The sequence below is a fragment of the Schistocerca gregaria genome, chromosome 1 (assembly GCF_023897955.1).
Source record: "Schistocerca gregaria isolate iqSchGreg1 chromosome 1, iqSchGreg1.2, whole genome shotgun sequence".
NCBI classification, from domain to species: Eukaryota; Metazoa; Arthropoda; class Insecta; order Orthoptera; family Acrididae; genus Schistocerca; species Schistocerca gregaria.
In genome coordinates, this window is record NC_064920.1 from 1,016,940,006 (window position 1) to 1,016,959,864 (window position 19,859).

The 19,859-nt window shown below is 40.5% G+C and overlaps 1 protein-coding gene across 1 annotated transcript in view; it reads left to right on the top strand.

Moving 5' to 3' along the window:
- The window catches only part of LOC126278903 (uncharacterized), a 131,465-nt gene that overhangs the window by 87,730 nt on the left and 23,876 nt on the right, over positions 1-19,859 (top strand). The window contains exon 8 of the mRNA XM_049979181.1: positions 15,343-15,516. Within this exon, the coding sequence (XP_049835138.1) occupies positions 15,343-15,516 (174 nt within the window). The remainder of the gene's footprint in view (positions 1-15,342; positions 15,517-19,859) is intronic.

Consider the following 19,859-nt stretch of genomic DNA (forward strand, 5'->3'; position numbering starts at 1 on the left):
TGAAAATGGCGTAAATGTCAGTCTTAACTTTCTTTAGAATTGTTCAGACATTCAAATAAGGTAGATGGGGCAATGACACTGTTCATGGTTCTGACAAAATATTTCTAGATCATTATCTGTTGCATTAACTGCTGTTGCTGTAACACAATAAGCACTTTTTTTTTTTCCTGCACTTGCTGTTGCCTCACAACTATCTGCTGTTCTCATAGCTTTAAAATTCCTGGATCAGTTTTAGTGCATCATAGTACAATCCTCATTACTTCTTCACCATTTTACTCGATATGCTTGTTTGTTATTCATTCTCACAGTCAAAGATGAGAGTAATGAAGTAACAAGTCAGTACTGTCATACTAGTTTGTAATGAGTGTGACTGGCTGATGCAGCAGGATGCGTTCTGGCCCAAGTTGCAAGTGGCACCCCCAATAGGCCTTTAATTGTGAGCTAGTGATTGAATGTATTACATGCTGCTCATATCAATATCTTCTGGTGGAGACTTAAAATTGAGCCTGTGGAGGGATCAATGGCTGGAGCTGATCCCCCCACTCTCCCTCTCCTGATTTCCCACCTCCTCATAAGCTTAGTACACATACCAGTTCAAATGTTCTCTTTATAATCACATGACTCATTATATAGTACTTCGATCGTTGCTAGAGCAATGTGCGAGTTAGGAGACAGGTGTGCGATTTATTTTGTGCAGAGAGAGCTGTCCTACAAAATACATTCCACAAGGAAACTCTGTTGCTTTTCTGACTGTTTCCTGACTAAATCATATACTTCAAAAACTACTGTTGTCACATGTTTACGTAATACTTGAAGTGTCTGCTGTATCTCATCTTAAGGTAAAATAATCAACAGATATGCTCACTATACCTACACTAACATATCATCGCTATATTATCTGTGCGACCCCAGTGTGCTTGCTGTAAGCAGATGCAGCACAATGCCTTCGTTGGCTTGTGTGGCAAATGGCGTACACTATTGCCTTACTTCTGTACTTTGTCCCACCACCCGCCTTCATACATCACTCTAATGTGAGGAAGAGATTTTATTCAGCTTCAGCTTGTCTCTGAGACTGTCCACTACAGTGCACTAAAGGAAGATATGTTTCACAATTATGCATGAATACATTAAGATGGTTTGTTATTTTGAGAAAGAACCTATATTTGTGTTTGGTGTGGCCACTGCATAGATGCATCTGCATAGTCATACAGATTTCCTCTGTGAAGATCTAAGAGATGTTCATCACATAGTTTTAGTCTTTTAAATGACCTTAGTTGTTTGGGGACTATGATGGTTTGCCGCTCTTGTCAGTTTTTCAGATGACACTTCATAATTGGAGTCAGAAGTTATTGCCGTTAATTTTGTGATCCATATTGTTTTTCCAAAAAGTTCTAAAGCAGCTTTTCTTCCTAACATAGAAATGACATCAGCACAGTAATTATGGTAGTAGCTTGAATTAAGAACTGCAAGCCACAATTGTGCATTCAACCAGTCAGTTGTAAGCAAGCAGTGTAAGTAGTGGATGTGTGTTCAAGTGTGCCAACATTTGTCACAAATTGCAGTGGAACAATGTGCAGTGGTTTGATTTCAGATTTTATCTGATAAAATGGCGACGGGGACACTTCAATCCACGATAAAGGCTTATGGCAATAATTCTTTAAATTGTGCACGAGTGTTTGAGTGGTTTAAACATTTTAAACAGGAACAGGCATCACTCGAGGACAACGAGAGGTCAGGGTGTGTCCACCTGATGGAAACATTTGAGAAAATTCATGTTCTCTCACACGGAGCTAGCATTGAAGAACTGAGTGTCTCCAAATCAAGTGGTTAAGACAATTCTCCAGAATGTTTTGAACAAGAGGAAAAGGTGCAAATACTATTCTGCACACCTTGACTCCTGAGCAAAAGCAGGGAGCTTGTACCTTTGCCATTATTAGATTGAAGTGAGAAATGTAAACAGTTCTTTTCTGGAAAAAATAATCATTAGTGTCAATACCTGGTGTTATCAGTTTGAACCTAACGCAAAACACAAAAGTGAAGAATGAGTCTCTTATGGTTCTCAAAGACTGGAGAAGGTCCAAATGCCAAATCAAAAGTGAAGACAATGCTCATTGGCTATTTTGATTCTCATGGCATTAGACACAGGGAATTTGTTTCCACTGGCACCACTGTAAATTCCCAGTATTATTTGGTCGGAATGGATAGTGTCTTGAAAGGAGGATATAAGATGAACATCAACAAAAGCAAAATGAGGATAATGGAATGTAGTCGAATTAAGTCGGGTGATGCTGAGGGAATTAGATTAGGAAATGAGACACTTAAAGTAGTAAAGGAGTTTTGCTATTTGGGGAGCAAAATAACTGATGATGGTCGAAGTAGAGAGGATATAAAATGTAGACTGGCAATGGCAAGGAAAGCGTTTCTCAAGAAGAGAAATTTGTTAACATCGAGTATAGATTTAAGTGTCAGGAAGTCATTTCTGAAAGTATTTGTATGGAGTGTAGCCATGTATGTAAGTGGAACATGGACACGAAGAGAATAGAAGCTTTCGAAATGTGGTACTACAGAAGAATACTGAAGATTAGATGGGTAGATCACATAACTAATGAGGAAGTGTTGAATAGGATTGGGGAGAAGAGAAGTTTGTGGCACAACTTGACTAGAAGAAGGGATCGGTTGGTAGGACATGTTCTGAGGCATCAAGGGATCACCAATTTAGTATTGGAGGGCAGTGTGGAGGGTAAAAATCGTAGAGGGAGACCAAGAGATGACTACACTAAGCAGATTCAGAAGGTTGTGGGTTGCAGTGGGTACTGGGAGATGAAAAAGCTTGCACAGGATAGAGTAGCATGGAGAGCTGCATCAAACCAGTCTCAGGACTGAAGAACACAACAACAACAACAACAACAACAACAACATGGATTGGTTACGGGAGAGGATTCAGAGGGTTCATTTGCAACAAAGGAAGGGGAAGAATTTCTTGTTACTGCATGGCAATGTTCCCTCTCACACAGCTGCAGTTATAGTGCAGTTTCTAGCAACAAAGCAAGTGCCATTCTTGACCATCCTCTGTATTCACCCAGTTGGTGCTGAACAATTTCTATTTTAATTCCCAAAAATAAAAATTCTCATGAAGGGTCAACACTTTAATGACATAACCAACATTCAAGTCAGTGTGATGCCCAAGTTGAACAGCATTCCCAAGGACTTTTCTGACAGTTTCTCATGGTTGTGGAACATGCTGTGCATTGTACTCAAGTGGGGGGAGGCTTCAGTGTTTCTTTTGGTTAGAGGTGGTATTAATACCTTGTACATTTAACCACGTAACTAGTTTCTTCTTATGTTTGACAATTTTTCACTTTCTTGGGGGTCTGTGGCTGACAACGTTGCATTAAAATTGCTGTGCAGTCTTCATTTTATTTAAGTGAAGGTATGTGCCCAGAAGAGGGAGACCTTTTCATATACAGTTGAAGAAACGAGGTGGAGGGCCAAACAATAAGGTTTCTTGACTGTAGACAAATTAATTCAAAGCTGCATGTTTAAATGTACTGAAACTGGGGCTTGCTGCATTTGCATACTACAGTGGATGTTTTCAGAACCTTAAATAGAGACTCCTCCATTTCAGTTTCAACCAACATTTTGCTGTCGCTTACCAGAACTGTAGGTTTGTTATGTGAATAAGAAATTGCACCAATGAAGATAAGAAGTTAAAAATGATGATACAAATTCCACAGCATGTTCTTGACTGTTTCTTTCATTTCTGTTGCCATCTTTCTCTGTGCCAGTCTGCTCACATCTGCCTTAAAATATGATTTCGTTTTGTAATCCTATAGAGAAGGGCTTTTTCCAACAAGCTGGATGAAATAGATCCTCTTGTGTGAACGGCTTGTTGACTACATGCAGCAAAAAGAAGTGCACAGGTCAAGACGGCTTCCCAACTTGAAAGCACCATGTGAGTTAGTGATTCGGCTTGAATCTGCTGCACACAGAAAAGGGAAACATGAGGGAGCTCCACACAGCTTTGAGTGCCGCGCATCAGAATGTATTAAGTATTTACTTGATACTGGAAAAAGATACGCTCTCCTTGCAGCACTAAAAACAATTGTGATTGTTAGCTGCATTTATTATGTATCTCTATATATGCTAAAATGCACCAGACATAAAACTGGCCAGTGATTACATTTTCCACTGCAAACTTTCAAAATATGCACTGTGTTTTACTTTATATTTCAGAGCATCCCAATAACTATGGGCAATACTGAAAAGATAACCACTTCATAATCAAGCGGTGATATCAGACTATAAGATGCCAAGGAAGGGGGGGGGGGGGGGGGGGGGGGATGCCAAGTAGTTTCCCCAAAATTGAGCGAGAAAGATTTGATTGCAGACAACACATATGAATCCCAAAGCAGTGGTTTTTAATTTTTTATGTGAAAAGTTTTACTGAGAAACTGCAGACACAAATATAGAGTTGCTTCATGTAGATAAAACAACTTTTTAATGCACATTGGATAACATAAAATTTGCTTCAGAAATATTACACAGAATGACCAGTATGCGCTGTTGTGCTGGCCACTGTGAACGAGCTAAGTTGCTTCCACTACGTTTCTGTGTGAGCTGCCCTCTTCATCATCCTCACACAACAGCCATTACTTGCTTTGAATGCCGTGATGCATGCATTCCTCTTTACCTTCAGCACCTTCATTTGGATGATTTTTTGATTAATCAGGAAGCCTTCATTGCATTTTTTCTTGATTTACTGAATAACCTGCTGCTGCAATTTGTGAAACAATTGCTGTTCTTGAAAGCTTGGCATGTAGAACTGGCATTCTTCAATTTATGCTCTTACCTGATGATACTTATGAATAATTGCTTGTGTGACACCAAATTTTCTTTCTGCTTCGCAGTTGTTTTTGCACTCTGCTTTATGTCCATCAGTAACTTAAAATTAGCATTGTATTGTCTGTGTGGATCAATTGTGAGCTGTGCACTCATAGATCTGCATTTCTCAACAGAGTCACAGCAGTAATTTGTATCATTATCGAGTGCTACAGTTTACACCACTGACAATACGAGCAAATTAAATGACAGCAATATGTCGTTGTCTCGGCCCCCCTACAAATGAATCGGCAGAAGTTGTTACACTTTGGAGTAGCACTATGGCCAGCATCGCAAAGAAACAATGGTGTAAAGCAATAGCAGCTTTAGCACCATTGTTGAAGCTCATGTTTCATTTGTTGTGCCATATTACAAATGTTTGGCCCTTACATCTTTTTATTGGCATCAATTTGCCTCCGGTAAAAATATATATTATTTTTGAGTAATTTTAAAATCAATTCAATTCAGATTGCAAATAGATTCATGCAAATGACAGTCTAAATCTGGTAGATGTAAAATAAGAGCCAAGGTACATGGCACACAGTACTCATCGTTGACAGCATAACGAAGTTTACTGCCACTCACCACTCCCCTCCCAACATTTGTCCCAGTTCAGCCAAGATGTGCTGTTACTGTTCCTCCTCGATCTCTTCTTAATTATTCAGTTTAAATCTGTGTGTGATTTCAGTTACCAAAGCTTAATCTGTTATGTATTAATATATTACACAATGTAAAAATTTTAATTTCGACAGCAATAGTTTACTTTTTTACTGCAAAACAACACTGTAGTTTCTGAATGATAAATTTGGAAAAAGTCTTCATCTTACGATGGGGTAAATAGGTGTTTTTTTTAAGCATCTATGTGATTAAACCTCTCTTGACTCTTTCAAGACTGCCATTTTCTTGAGAGTATGTAACATCTGTCTTTCATCTAGCAGAAGCTCTTAAAGGTGTGCCAATGTGGCGAATGAGAGAGAGAGAGAGAGAGAGAGAGAGAGAGAGAGAGAGAGAGAGAGGAGAGAGAGAGAGAGAGAAGGAAGGGCTTTGTTGTTGTTGTTGTCATTGTCGTTGTTATTCCAACACCTGGTTTGATGCAGCTCCCCATGCTAGTCTATCTCTATACAAGTCTCTTCATCTCTAAAAATTACTGCAACCTACACGCATTTGCACCTGCTTACTGTGTTCATCCCTTTGTCTCCCTCTAAAATTTATATCCTCCACCACCACCACCACCACCACCACTTCCCTCCATTAGCAAATTGACAATTCCTTCATGTCTCAGGATGTGTTTTATCAACCAATCCCTTTCTTTAGACACATTGTGCCATAAATATCTTATCTCCTTGGTCCAGTTCAATGTTTCCTCATTTGCCATCCATCACATTTTTAGCATTCTTCTGTAACACCACATTTTAAAAGCTTCTTTTCTCTTTTTGTCTGAATTGCTTTTCATCTGCCTTTCACTTCCATACAAGGCTGCACTCCAAACAAATCTTCAGAAAAGACTTCTTAATCCTGAAATTGATATTGTATATCAACCTGTACCTCTTTTTTCAGAAATGCTTTCTGTCTATTACCAGTCTGCATTTTATGTCCTCACTGCTTCGACCACCATCATTTATTTTTCTGTTCAAACAGCAAAACTCACCTACTTTTCATAGTGCCTCAGTTCCTATTCTATTTTCCTCGGCATTGACTGTCTTAATTCTACTACATTCTGTTTTCCTTGTTTAACTTTTATTAATGTTCATTTTATAAAGTCTCTTTAAGACTCCACCCAATCCATTCAACTGCTGTTCCAAGTATTTTGTAATTTCTGACAGAATTACAGTTTCATCGACAAACGTCAAAGTTTTTATTTATTCTCCCGGAACATAAATTTTCTTCACAAATTTCTCCTTGGTTTCATTCGCAGCTTGTTCAGTGTATCATTTGAATAATGCCAGGGATAGCTTACAACCTTGTATCTATGGCTTTCAGGCCCTTTGACTCGTGTAACAGAATTATGGTGTCTTTATTAATTATAAACAACCTTTCAGGATATTCTCACGAAATTTAAATCTCCATCTTTCTCCTCCGAACATGAAAATATTTTGTTGATACCGATCTACTAGGAAGAAACAATTCATCATAATGAAATAAGGGAAATCGGAGCTCACACTGAAAGATCACACTCAAGTGTGACTTGCAGACTGTACATGTAGATGTAGGGGTGGACAAGGATACTGTGTAAGTTTGGTGGGCGGCGGAGTACCACTGTGGAAGTGGTAGGGAAGATAGTGGGTAGGACATTCCTTATTTCAGGGAACAATGAGGGGTAGTCAAAACCTTGGTGGATAATGTGATTTAGCTGCTCCAGTCCTGGGTGCTATTTGGTCACAAAGGGAATGTTCACCTGTGACCAGACGGTGGGACTGTGGGAGGTGGTGGCTGACAGGAGAGGTAACTTATGGCATTCGCCTGTGTTATTTCTTTGTCGTTGTCCTCAGTGTCGACATTTGCATTGCTACACTGGCTGAAAAATGTGGTTTGTAATTTCGACACTGACTACTGTAAATAATGTAGCCAACAGGTGCACAGTTGCATTTCACAGTTGTTTACTTTCTCTTTTCACAACCCCCCCCCCCCCCCCCCCTCCCCAATAATACACAGTTATACGTGGCCAGTGCTCTATTGTTTAACTTTTCATACCCTCTTTAATAGGTTGCAGGCGAACATCCATATATTACTACAATAGTTTACTGCTCAACGTCTACAAGCAGTAAAAGCCTAACCAACAGTTCACTGTTCTTGTAGAATAATGGGGTATGTATGGAACAGACACTGTCACTGTTTTAACACATGGTCTATTGGTGTAACACTTATTTGACAGTTAAATGAATGCATTGTTGTTGATATAACCAACATCGGTTCCATGTCCGAACCTCGGCCATGGACTGACTGTCTCGGGACCAAAAATCGAAAATCGGGCTCTTATATAGCCTCACAGTAATAGGTGCTGAAACTCCACATTGTTATAAGTTAAATTTACAGAAATTAAAATTAAAACATAACTTATCAAATTAACTGAATACATCAAAAAATTGGTTCTTTTTAACAGTTCCTTCTACTACAAGAGTTAGGCCGAATTATTTATTTAAATCATGAAATTAACAAATATTGTTATGCAAAAAGTACTTTTGACAAAACTGTTAATTACTTTGGGATTAATTATGAGCTGGCTTTGCAAACATGTTTCCGAATAGAGCCGAATAAATACTTAAAGAATGTTTCGACTTCCAAATGTTTATAATTATTATAGAATTTATATTTGTTTATTAGTCAACAACAGAATTTAAGTTACGAAACAATTACTGATTTCGCCCTACAATGAAAGATACTAACTACGAATAGTCAAAATAATTAGAAAATCAATTTCATACAATAGAATTAAACACAAAATTAGATCTGGTGTTGTGATCTTTTAAACTGAGGGTCAACCTTACTCTTGTATGAAAATGCATATTATATTCACATACGTTAATGGTAATTAGTTAAAAGTGAAAAAAATGAATTTAAGAAGACACATGGCAAAATTATCCTGGCTTGCTTTGTCAGAAACTCATAAGCTTGGGAGGGTAATTAAGGTCTGGTATATTTCAAGAGGCATTGCCTGTCACTAAAGATGTGATGGCCATGGGTGGCTAGGCTGTATGAAAAGGACTTCTTGGTATGCGATGGGTGACAGCTGTCAAAGTACAGGTATTGCTGGTGGTTGGTAGGTTTGATGTGGATCGAGATATTGATGTCACCTCTTTGAGGTGACTTGAGGAGGACCATGTGAAGCAAACGGAGGAGAAGGTGTTGAGGTTCTGGAGGAATGTGAAAGTGTGTTCTCACCTTCAATCAACATCACAAAGATGTCATCAATAAATCTGAACCAGGTGAAGGGTTTGGGATTCTGGGTGGTTAGGAAGGATTCCTGTAGGTGGCCCATGAATAGTTAGCAAGCGGGTGCCAATTGCCATACCCCGTATTTGTTTTGTAGATGATGTCTTCAATGGAGAAGTAATTGTGGGTGAGGATGGAATTGGTTTTGTGTACCAGGAAGGAGGTTGCAAATTTGGAATCCATCAAGCAGTGGGAATGATGTTGATCTCCACTTCAAATATGGCTACATCAGTATCTCCGTCCATTTCAAACCTACTAAGCACCAGCACTACCTCTTCCTTGACAGTTGCCACCCATTCCATACCAGGAAGTCCCTTCCATACAGCCTAGCCACCTGTGTCTGTCGCACCTAGTGACAGTCCCTTTTGAAATATACCAAGTGTCTCACTGTGGTCTTCACAGAACATAATTATCCTCCCATCCTTGTACAGAAAAAGGTCTGCCATGTCTTATTCTCCCCACCTGCCTAAGTCCCATCGTCTGGCCACAGAGGACCAGTCCGCTCATGACTCAGGACCAACCAGGAAGGGAGCAACTGAATCATATTCTCCACCAGAGTTTCAATTACCTCTCATTGTGCCTTGAAATGAGGAATGTCCTACCCATTATCCTCCCCACCACTCCCACCGAACCCACACAGTATTTTTGTCCATCCCTTCACAAGCCTTGCTCCCAAGCTCTTGCCTCATGGCTCGTATCATTGTAATAGAGCTAGATGCAAGACCTGTCCCTTGCATCCTCTCACAACCACCTACACCAGCCCAGTCACAAGCATTACCTATCCCATCAAAACCAGGGTTATACATGAAACTGCACAATAACCCTGGGTTCGCTGTGGGGCAGTGGTGGTGCGGGTTTTGAACCACTGAACCAATATGGCGGGACGAAGCTAGCCTCTCCATCATTTCAAGGTCCCCAGTTAAATATGCACAATACAGTGATTCCTAAATATGAAAGTTCATGTATCTGCCCACGTTTTGTGTGAGACAGTGGTAAGGTACCTTTTGAAGAAATTGTGTGGCTTGACGAACACTGGTCGTTTCGTCAAAGAGGGATGGACAGATGACAGTACATGTGAAAGTACTGTGTTTCATATGGTAAAGGGTGTAGTCATTGTTGTCATGCTTGCAGCAACATCCTCTAGTTTTGTACTGAACTCTCTCCCAGTTTACAAATCAAAGAAAACAAGTGATTAATATGAGGAAATGATTCATGATAATTTTATGAAGTGGGTAAAGTTGCAGCTTTAGAAAACTTAAATCAGCTGTCATTCATTGTAATTGATAGTGCTCTATACCATTCAGTTACTAAAGATAAAGTTCTGATGCTGGCAACAAAAAAGGTTGACGCTGCTGAATGAATGGTTAATATGCCACAATTTGTGAAATGAGGACAGTTTGCGTAATGTGGAGCTCATGGCACTTTTGAAACAAAATGAGCCTCAGTTACAACAGTTTGTCAATGACGTGGCTAAATAATTTAGTTGTAGGGCTTTTAGGGTTCCATCATACCACTGCTACTTTAGTGTCATTGTAATGACTTTGGTGCATATCAAACATTAAATGGCAATGAATGATAAGTTTCTCTCTATAACAGAAATTAAAAAATTGTTAGAGGAAGCAGTGGCACAGACAATGCCAGAGAAGTGGAATAATGTTTTAAACCACACAGAAACAATTGTTATAGAAGCTTGGAACTATGAAGTGAGTAAAGAAAGTGATATCAAAACTATAATTACATTCTTGGGCAATTCAGTGATTCATTCACCAGTTGTACCACAGATAGTGTAAATGCCAGGGAAGAAAGTGACCTAGAACTAGCCCTTGCCATTATTAATTTTTTCTTCAGTGTTCATAGATGTGGTTTGAGTTTCATATTCGAGTGCGTGACAGCTAACGCTTATGGAAACCTTTTGTGAGTTCACAACTCGAAACAGGATTCCCATATTGTTATAAAACGAAAGACACTTTATTACAACACACATAAAAAAAATGAATCGCATGCAGTGTCCACTCGGTCACAAAATCAGTTGGTTAACAACACACAAATAAACAATCTTCTTGATCTGGTCTAAATAATGAATAACTGTCTATAATAGTTCTTGCTGAGAACACCGCCATTTGAAGTAAGTTGTCTGGAATGAACTTTAATCACTACTGTTAGTTTATCAGAACAGTTCTGAGTCCAGTTAGACACTTATCACTAATAATAGTTCCTGAGTTACTTCAATCTGTGGATACCATTCCTGAAGCACAGAGTTCACGGAGTAGGGAAAAGGTCTGGTGGCAATGGCTGGCTGTCTTTTTTTTACTCCTGTGGTGTATCTACCATGTTGTGACATGGCTGGAACTATTGGTTCTGTGGCTAGACTGCTGCGCCTGTACAGTTAAGACAGACAAATATTGCTTGGTCTACTTGTGGGCAAAGCAAGTAGGACAGTGCTTGTCTTGTTTCTATCGGCGATACAAGTACTGCTTGTGGGAAAGTGGGCACTGCTCATCATCTTGACATCTGGTGGAGTTTTGCAAGAAAACAAACCAATGCGGATGTAGTCAGCCAAAATGTTTACATGCAATCTCCTGAGTTAGTGTCGTGGGTGGCCTAGCCTTTGGCAATGTGCCAAGACTCACCTGTGTTGTTAGTGGACAAAGTGCCCTGATACAAAGTATCTTCCCCCTGGAATTTTGGAACTCATGACAGCAGCATCCCTATCCTGGACGCCACTTGACACGTTTGCAGAAAAAAGTGGTGCAAAGGCCCCATGATGCTGGTGGTATGCTGGATAAACTTTTGGCAATAGGTGAGTTGTTGCAGGTGTGATGTTAATTGTTTAGTGTCCAGGGGTGCTGGCAGATTTTGTATAGCTTCCACATCTGGTTTGATCTGTCCCTTGATTTCTTCCTGTGCAGTCATCTAAATACTTCGCTGTTCCTGGGACTTACTGGGTCAGTTTTTCCAAGTAACATTGAAATGCTGGTACACTTGAAGTCCCAAGTGGCAAACAGTTCTACTGAAATAGCCCAAACAGAGTACTGATCACCAGAATGTGTCTAGACTCTGCATCCAAAGGTAATTGTAGATAAGCTCATGGAGGTCAGTCTTCGCAGAAAAGGTACTGCTCACCAGTTTTATGGTGTGTGTCTGTGTCTGCCTGGGCATTTAAAGTAGACGTAGTTTTCACGAATCTGTAGGGACCCATTGTTTGTCGAAAATGATTGGAGTAGCCCACAAAATGTTAGCCTCTGGTGTGAGGACCTCTTCATCCTGTAGCCATTGGAGTTGTAACAGCAAGGCGAATGAGATGTTCCTTGCTTCGCAAAATTTGGGAAATGCTGATGGATGAAATGTGATGTGTGCCTTATAATGGTTACACAAGTTGTATGACTTTTAAAAATGGTGGCATATTTTGTAAAATCTTGGAGATGTGTGCTAGGTAAGGAGGTCCTTGTCTGATTTGCATAATTGTGCACCTCAAGTTCTAGTTTGGCAAAGAGGCCCAACCCAGTGTTGGTAGCAACTTTTGTTTGAACTACCAGTAATGTGGCTGTGTGGTTTTGTAGCGAATTGTAGCACTAAATTGGCCCATCATTGTGATATCATTGTTGCTGTGACTCTTCAGTTGCTTGGAAATGGCTAAATTTTAGATGATCCAAGCTGCTGGTATGTAGAAATGTTGATTGTTGTGGCGGAGCCTGTATCTCTCTGGTACTGGACAGGTGTCTGTCTGGTGAACATCACCAATGTCAGCATATGGATGTGGTTCGAAGAGGGCAACACCCCATGAACTTGGAGCACGTCCACACCTGCTTCCAGAGTATCAGCTTCACTATCCTGAAGGTATGTTCTGTCTATATTCATTTTGGTGACATCTGGTGGCCTGACTTGGGATACTACGCACATCTGGCCTTCTTGAAGTAGCACTATTGTCTTCAATAAGTAATGAAACAATTGTCACATGCATATAATTTTCTGGAGGAACATCTGCCTGAAGACCCTGGAGGGAGGGTGACTGTGCCCTGAGCAAACATGTTCACTGAATAACAAGAGTGGGCCTAGTTCCTGCAAGTGGAAAAAAACCTGAGAAGGTTCTTGCAGGCCAGCGACTACCTCATAGTTTGCTCGAATGTGTGGGAGACATGTCATCTACAAAGGATCATGAACATTCAGTAGGTCTTTCATAAGTACGTTGTCAGGTGAATGCACAAGTATCATGTCATGTGCAAAGAGTTCGTATAAGGGTGTTTAAACTTAGAATTGACACATTGGTACTGATAATACCCAAAAAGTGCTTATAAATGTGTTATCCATTCATGATAGGCTTGGCTGTTCTTTCTTGACAGCTAAAGCAGTTATGGCAAGCAGAGGCCACACTGATCTGGGAGTCAAAATAACCTGCCAGGTTAGTCTTAAGTTGTTCTGAAGGCAAGTCATGGGTTCCACCTGAGGGTTTAATTGTGAGAGCAGTCGGTAAAACTCACCTCCATAATAAACTAATAAAAATGTTTGTACATGGATATCACCTAGGTCTTCCAGTAATTCCACCTTTGTGATTGGCATGATGGGTCCTTGTATGGGTGCCAACTGTTGTTCTGGCGATCGTGCGAACTCGTCGTTGGAGACTATTTTGAAGTACCACCACCAGCGGTGGTGATAAATTTGTCTTTCATGTCGCTTCTTTACTATGTGACTGATAGCATCCTCACTGATTGGTGTGTCAAGTCTTTCATAGATCTCACTGTCATGGAATCCTTTGGCTACTGGAAGTACCTTCGTTGCATCATGTCTGGAGTTATGGCAGGCATTCCAGTTTTCAGATATTTTGATATTTTCAAAGCAAGCAACTAGTGAAAGTACTGTTTTCACTCTTGCGTTGTTCTTAACATCTGTTGGCCATGACATTTTTTCGCGAGTAACTGTTTGTAACAGTCACTTTTAATACACTCACTATTGTTTCAGTGTCAGTGATAGGTGGAAGAGTGATGTTTGATATGAAATTTTGACGTTGAAATACGCTGATCTGAGAAGGGTTTTAATCAGCGTACCTGCCACAGATGGCTGATTTATATTTTTGAGCTGCAAGTGTAGTCCTCGATGATTTGGCATTCAATTACAATCCTTTTCTTTTCTCATTATATCGCTTATGGATGATGAACTGCAATTGTGATTGAGATTGGAAATTTATTGGGCTATATAGAAAATAAGTTGTATCAAAAATAAATCACCATTCCAACTGCTGTTGGTCTGTGGGAGGTCTTTCATTTGCCTCCTGCATCCTGCATCTGGTAGGCACCCCGTATCTGCCACCTAGTGACACACTCTCCACTTATCAGAGGTTTCCCCAAGTGGAGTTTTCACCCAATAATGTGTATTATGTGCCATATAGTAAAGATAAATTTGAAAGTATCTGAAAATTTCCTTGTGGGCAACTCCCCAAATTGTGTAGGAGAATTTTTGCTTAGAAACCAATAGCTTACGTAGTGCAAAAATATTTTGTACATCCATCTGCTATGGAACTAAATGTTTTCTGTTATGGGAGTTCATCCACATGAAGTTAGCTTGTAATAATATTTAAATAAATTTTTAGTAAATAACCTGTAAAGTGACTCATTCGTATAATCACTGTATATCTTGCAAGTGACCCCTGGAACATGTAACTGCCTGTGCTTGATAAGCAATGCCAAATATACAAATGAAAAATAATAGCAGGGTAGAAATATCAATGTAGTGGAACCTTGTTTATCTGGCTCTCATCAATTCGAATCTCTGGTTCAAAACTCTCTCTGAACCACCCCACCCCCCATGTCAGTTTGTTGCAAGTGTAAAATATCATCAAAGGAAATAAAGAAAGGTGATAGTCAATGGATACTATATTGAATGAATAATTTTTTCTTCTACACTTAACTTGCGGGGGGGGGGGGGGGGGGGGGGGGGGCGACGGCGGCACCACATTGATGTTGAATTTAGTGCTGGAAATTAAACTGTGTAAGACTGGAAGCAAAAGGCAATGAGTTTAAATAGGAAGCTTTCTAATTGTGATCCTGACTTCTCGGACAACCAGGGTGGATTACAAAGGTGGAGAAACTGACATGGAATACGTTACCTATAGTGACTGAAGAAGTTGGAAACAAATCTGAAGACATCTTGACAGGTACAAAGGAGTCAAAACAACTGACAAAATGGCTTATTTGAATTCCAGACAGAAGCAATTTTGGCCAAACTAATGATGGTGAAACCTCCGTGAAATTGTACGAATCTGATCCAAAAGAAACATGATTATTTCTGTCCCCATCCCTCAATAACTGGTCAAAATTAATTTGAAAATAGTGTGTAATTTTGTGTTTATGTGAAAATAAATATTACATATAACATTTAACCCATTTCATTGTATTTTGTTCTGGATTATCCAGATTTTTAATGACCCAAATGAAATTATTTGTTTAGTTATTACACACTATTTATTTGTGACTTGGTAAATTTTTTGAAAGAGCATTTAATGGAAGATGGTACATGTATTGCTTATGTTTTATATTTAAGGTCAAAATTCGAAATCAGGAGAAGTCTGTGCTGCTGTTATATTACTTGCTAAGAGAAATGATAGAGCATGGACATTGACACAGCTAATTCCAAAATACCTCGCGCCGATAATACAGGAGTGGAGACGTGGAAAAATAAATGAGACTGTTATCAGCGATGTTATTGATCTAATTGGTAAGTAACATAGATTAATTATGTTATATAATCAGGTACATGATAGCAGTAGTTCTTATTCTAATTATTGCACCTTGCCACGGCTTCCCTCGTCAGAGGTTCGAGTCCTCCCTTGGTTATGGGTGTGTGTATGTTGTCCGTAGTGCAAGTTAGTTTAAGTTAGAATAAGTAGTGTGTACACTTAGGGACCGAAGACCTCAGCAGTTGCCGGCCGGAGTGGCCGAGAGGTTCTAGGCGCTACAGTCTGAAACCGCGCGACCGTTACGGTCGCAGGTTCGAATCCTGCCTCAGTCGTGGATGTGTGTGATGTCCTTAGGTTAGTTAGGTTTAAGTAGTTCTAAATTCTAGGGGCTGATTACCTCAGAAGTTAAGTCCCATAGTGCTCAGAGCCATTTGAACCTCGGCAGTTTGGTTCCATAGGAACTTTCCACAAATTTCCAAATTTTTTCTTTATAGTTAGTTTTACCTAGTAATAACAGACATACTGGATGTTGGCATTAACCAGAACAGGAACATGTAGGATTATACTCCACACTAAGTTCTAGCTTTTTGTGCTATTAAATAGATGCAGCCTCATGAAAAGAAAACTGCAATACTCAGAAGGGCTAAGATGATACACATCCTGAATAAGGAGAAGCAAGAGGTGTGATTAGACAGTTCTAAATGACCTCAGGCTCACCCAGTGAGAAGCTGCAAAAAATTGGAAATACGGAAGCAGAACCTAGTATGCTTCCTTAAAGTGAAGACCAACAACAACATCAACAGAATATTCAGTCTCTAGGAAATGAGTTAGTCAAACTGTAACATTTTGTCTTGTGACACTGTTACTTGTGTGGAACCAATGGATAGAAGTTTATTATGTGCAATAACAAATGATTACCTATCGGACTTGTTATAGCAGTATGGGATGACTATCCTTTTGTTTACTTAGTTGCAGTGGACTGTAAACCTTAATCCAGCACATATTCAATGTGCACCAGATATATATGTTTGTGCAATACTGTTTGCATTGAGCTATCTGTAACACACATGCTATTATATCAGTATCCATTATTGAGATACTACAAATACCTCAAGCTGTCATAGACTCATGAATGTAGCCAACGGCTTGCTGACTGCAGAGTTTTCAGGTGCATTCTGTTTTCAATCAACCAGTACTGTAGGTGTGGCCGTAAATCCAAATAGCCAGAACATTATGGGCCACCTGCTTCATAGTATGTGGACCACTTTTGAAATGCAATACATGTTCCTGTAGGTATGTGGCACCAGATGCGTATGCACAGGTTACACAAAGCAGAAGTCGGTGTTTTGGGGGTGTGGACTGGCACTTGATAGCATCCCGGGTGTGTTCCACTGAATTCAGATCAGACTAATTTTGTGGTCAGGACATCACTGTGATAATCCACAAGCCACTGTAGCATGATTCTGGTATTGTGACATGGACATTAACACTACCAATGCCAATGGGGTAGACATTAAGCAGGAAAGGATTCAGATGGTCACATAGTCAACAGTTGTTAAGATGCCCTCAGTTAATACCCTAGGTCCCACAGAAGCCCAGGTGAATGATCCTCGTAGCATAATCCTAACCCCCCCCCCCAATTGGTTTGCATCCATGGCGCAGAGCATCTTTTGAGCAGTGTTCACCTGGATGACAATGTATCCAGACACAATCTCAACCTGATGTGACAAGGATTTGATTCAACCAACCAGCAACATGTTGCAATTGATCCACAGTTCAATCCTGAGTATCACATGCCCACTGAAGTTTGAATTGATTATGCCGATGGGTCAACATAGAAACACGAACATAGAAACACGAGTATCATCTGCTGCTGAGTCCTGTGTTTTCTACAATGAGCACTGAACAGTATGCTCTGAAACACTTGTGCCTGTGCCAGCATTATATTTTGTTGTCAGATCTGCTACAAGTCACCACCTATCCTGCTTTATAGGGCAGGAAAATCGCTGACCCCTAAGTTTTGCATTGAGACACCTTGTCGCCTATCTATGGTTTGACCCCCTGCAACCTCTTTCCATAGACACTCATGACAGTAGCATGTGAAGAGATGACCAACTTTCCCATTCCAAGATGCTTGTTTGTACACACACACACACACACACACACACACACACACACACACACACACAAGCACAAGCACAAGCACAAGCACAAGCACAAGCACAAGTCACAAACAGACGACTACTGTCATGGGCTACTGAAGCTGGACAGTGAGACAGTGAGCAGCCAGGCTGGTTGGGGAAGCAATCGGAGTGGGGCGGGGACAGGGAGGGAGGGTAGGGTTGGGGGAACATGAAGTGCTCCTTGTGGCAAGGTGCAGCTTTGTGTGTGTGTGTGTGTGTGTGTGTGTGTGTGTGTGTGTGTGTGTGTGTGTGCGCGCGCGTGTGTAGAGGGGGGGAGATAGGATAGATAGTTGCAGTTGGGAGATAAGATGAAGGGGCAGTGGGAGTGAAAAAGGAGACAAGTATAGGAGGGGGAAAGGTTTGTGAGTGCATTGGTAGAATAGAAGTCTGTTTAGTGCTGGAACGGGAGAAGGGAAAGGGATAGAGTGGGTGAAGGACAGTGACTAACAAAGGCTGGAGCCAGGAGTGTTAGGGGAACATAGGATATAGTGCAGGGAGAGTTCCCCCTGCACAATTAAGGAAAGCTCGTGTTGGTAGGAAGAATCCAAATGGTGCAGGTTGTGAAATAGTCATTGATGTGAAGAACATTATGTTGGGCAGCATGCTTAGCAATTGGGTGCTGCATCTGTTTCTTGGACACAGTTTTTTGGTGGCCATTCATGGGGACAGTCAGATTGTATTGTCAGTCCCACATAAAATCAAGCACAGTGGTTACATCTTAGCCTGTAGACCACAGGTAGCTCTGCCTGTGAGGGGATAGGTGATACTTGTGACCAGATTGGAATGGCTGGTGGGGGTGGGAGGATGTATGGGGCTGATGTTGCATCTAGGTCTGTTACAGGCATATGAGCCATGAGGCGTAGGTCTGCAGGGTGGATAGTGGATAGGATATTCCTGATTTCACAGCAGAACAAGTAGTAGTCAGAACCCTGGTGGAGAAAATAATTCTGTCTCTCCAGTTCTGGTTGGTACTGAGGCCTGAGGGGAATGCTCCGTGTTGTGGCCAGACAATGGGACTCTGGGAAGTGACATGTGACTGGAGAGATGAAGCATGGGAGATCTATGTCCACACGTACATGACTACTCTGCAATTCACAATTCACAGTTACACGCCTTACAGAGGGTTCCTCGAACTAACTTCAAGCTACTTCCCTACTATTCCACTCTCGAACAGTGTGCAGGAAAACAAACATTTAAATCTTGCTTGTGAGCTCTAATGTGTCTTATTTTAGTATGATGATAATTTCTCACCATGTTGGTGGGCATGAACAAAGTATTTTCCCATTCTAGGGAGAAAGTTGAAGATTGAAATTCTGTGAGAAAGTCCTGCCATAGTGAAAAATGCCTTTCTTTTAAGGTTGGTTGGTTGTTTGGGGAAGAGACCAAACAGCGAGGTCATCGGTCTCATAGTATTAGGGAAGGGTTGGGAAGGAAGTCGGCCGTGCCCTTTCAAAGGAACCATCCTGGCATTTGCCTGGAGCGATTTACGGAAATCACGGAAAACCTAAATCAGGATGGCCGGACATGGGATTGAACCGTTGTCCTTCTGAATGCAAGTCCAGTGTGCTTTCTTTTAAGGGCTGTCACAACTGTTCATGGCCTTGGCATACTCTGCTCTATTTCACAATAATACAAAACAAGCTGCCATTCTTTGTACTGTTTCGGTGTCCTCCATCAATCCTATCAGATGCAGGTCCCACAGCTCAGAGCAGAACTCCGTGGACAAGTGTAGTGTAGGCAGTCTTTTTATACACCTTTTACATTTCCTAAGTGTTTTGCCAATAAATCAAAGTCTTTGGTGAGCTTTCTCAACAATGTTATCTATGTCATCATTTCAGTTTAACTTGTTTGTAATTGTAATCCGTGAGTATTTATTTAAGTTCACAGCCTGTAGATTTGTGTGATTTATCGTGTAACATAAATTTAGCGGATTGGTTTCAGTGCTCATGTGGGTGACTTCACAGTTTAAATTATTTAGAGTCAGTTGTCATTTTTTGCACCATACAGATATCTTGTCTAAATCATTTTGCAATTCGTTTTGACCATCTGATGATTTTACAAGGTGCTAAATGACAGTGCCACCTACAAACAGCCTAAGAGTTCTGCTCAGATTGTCTCCTAAATCATTAACGTAGATCAGGAACAACAGAGGGCCCGTCCACTTCCTTAGGGAATGCTGGATATTACTTCTATTCTAT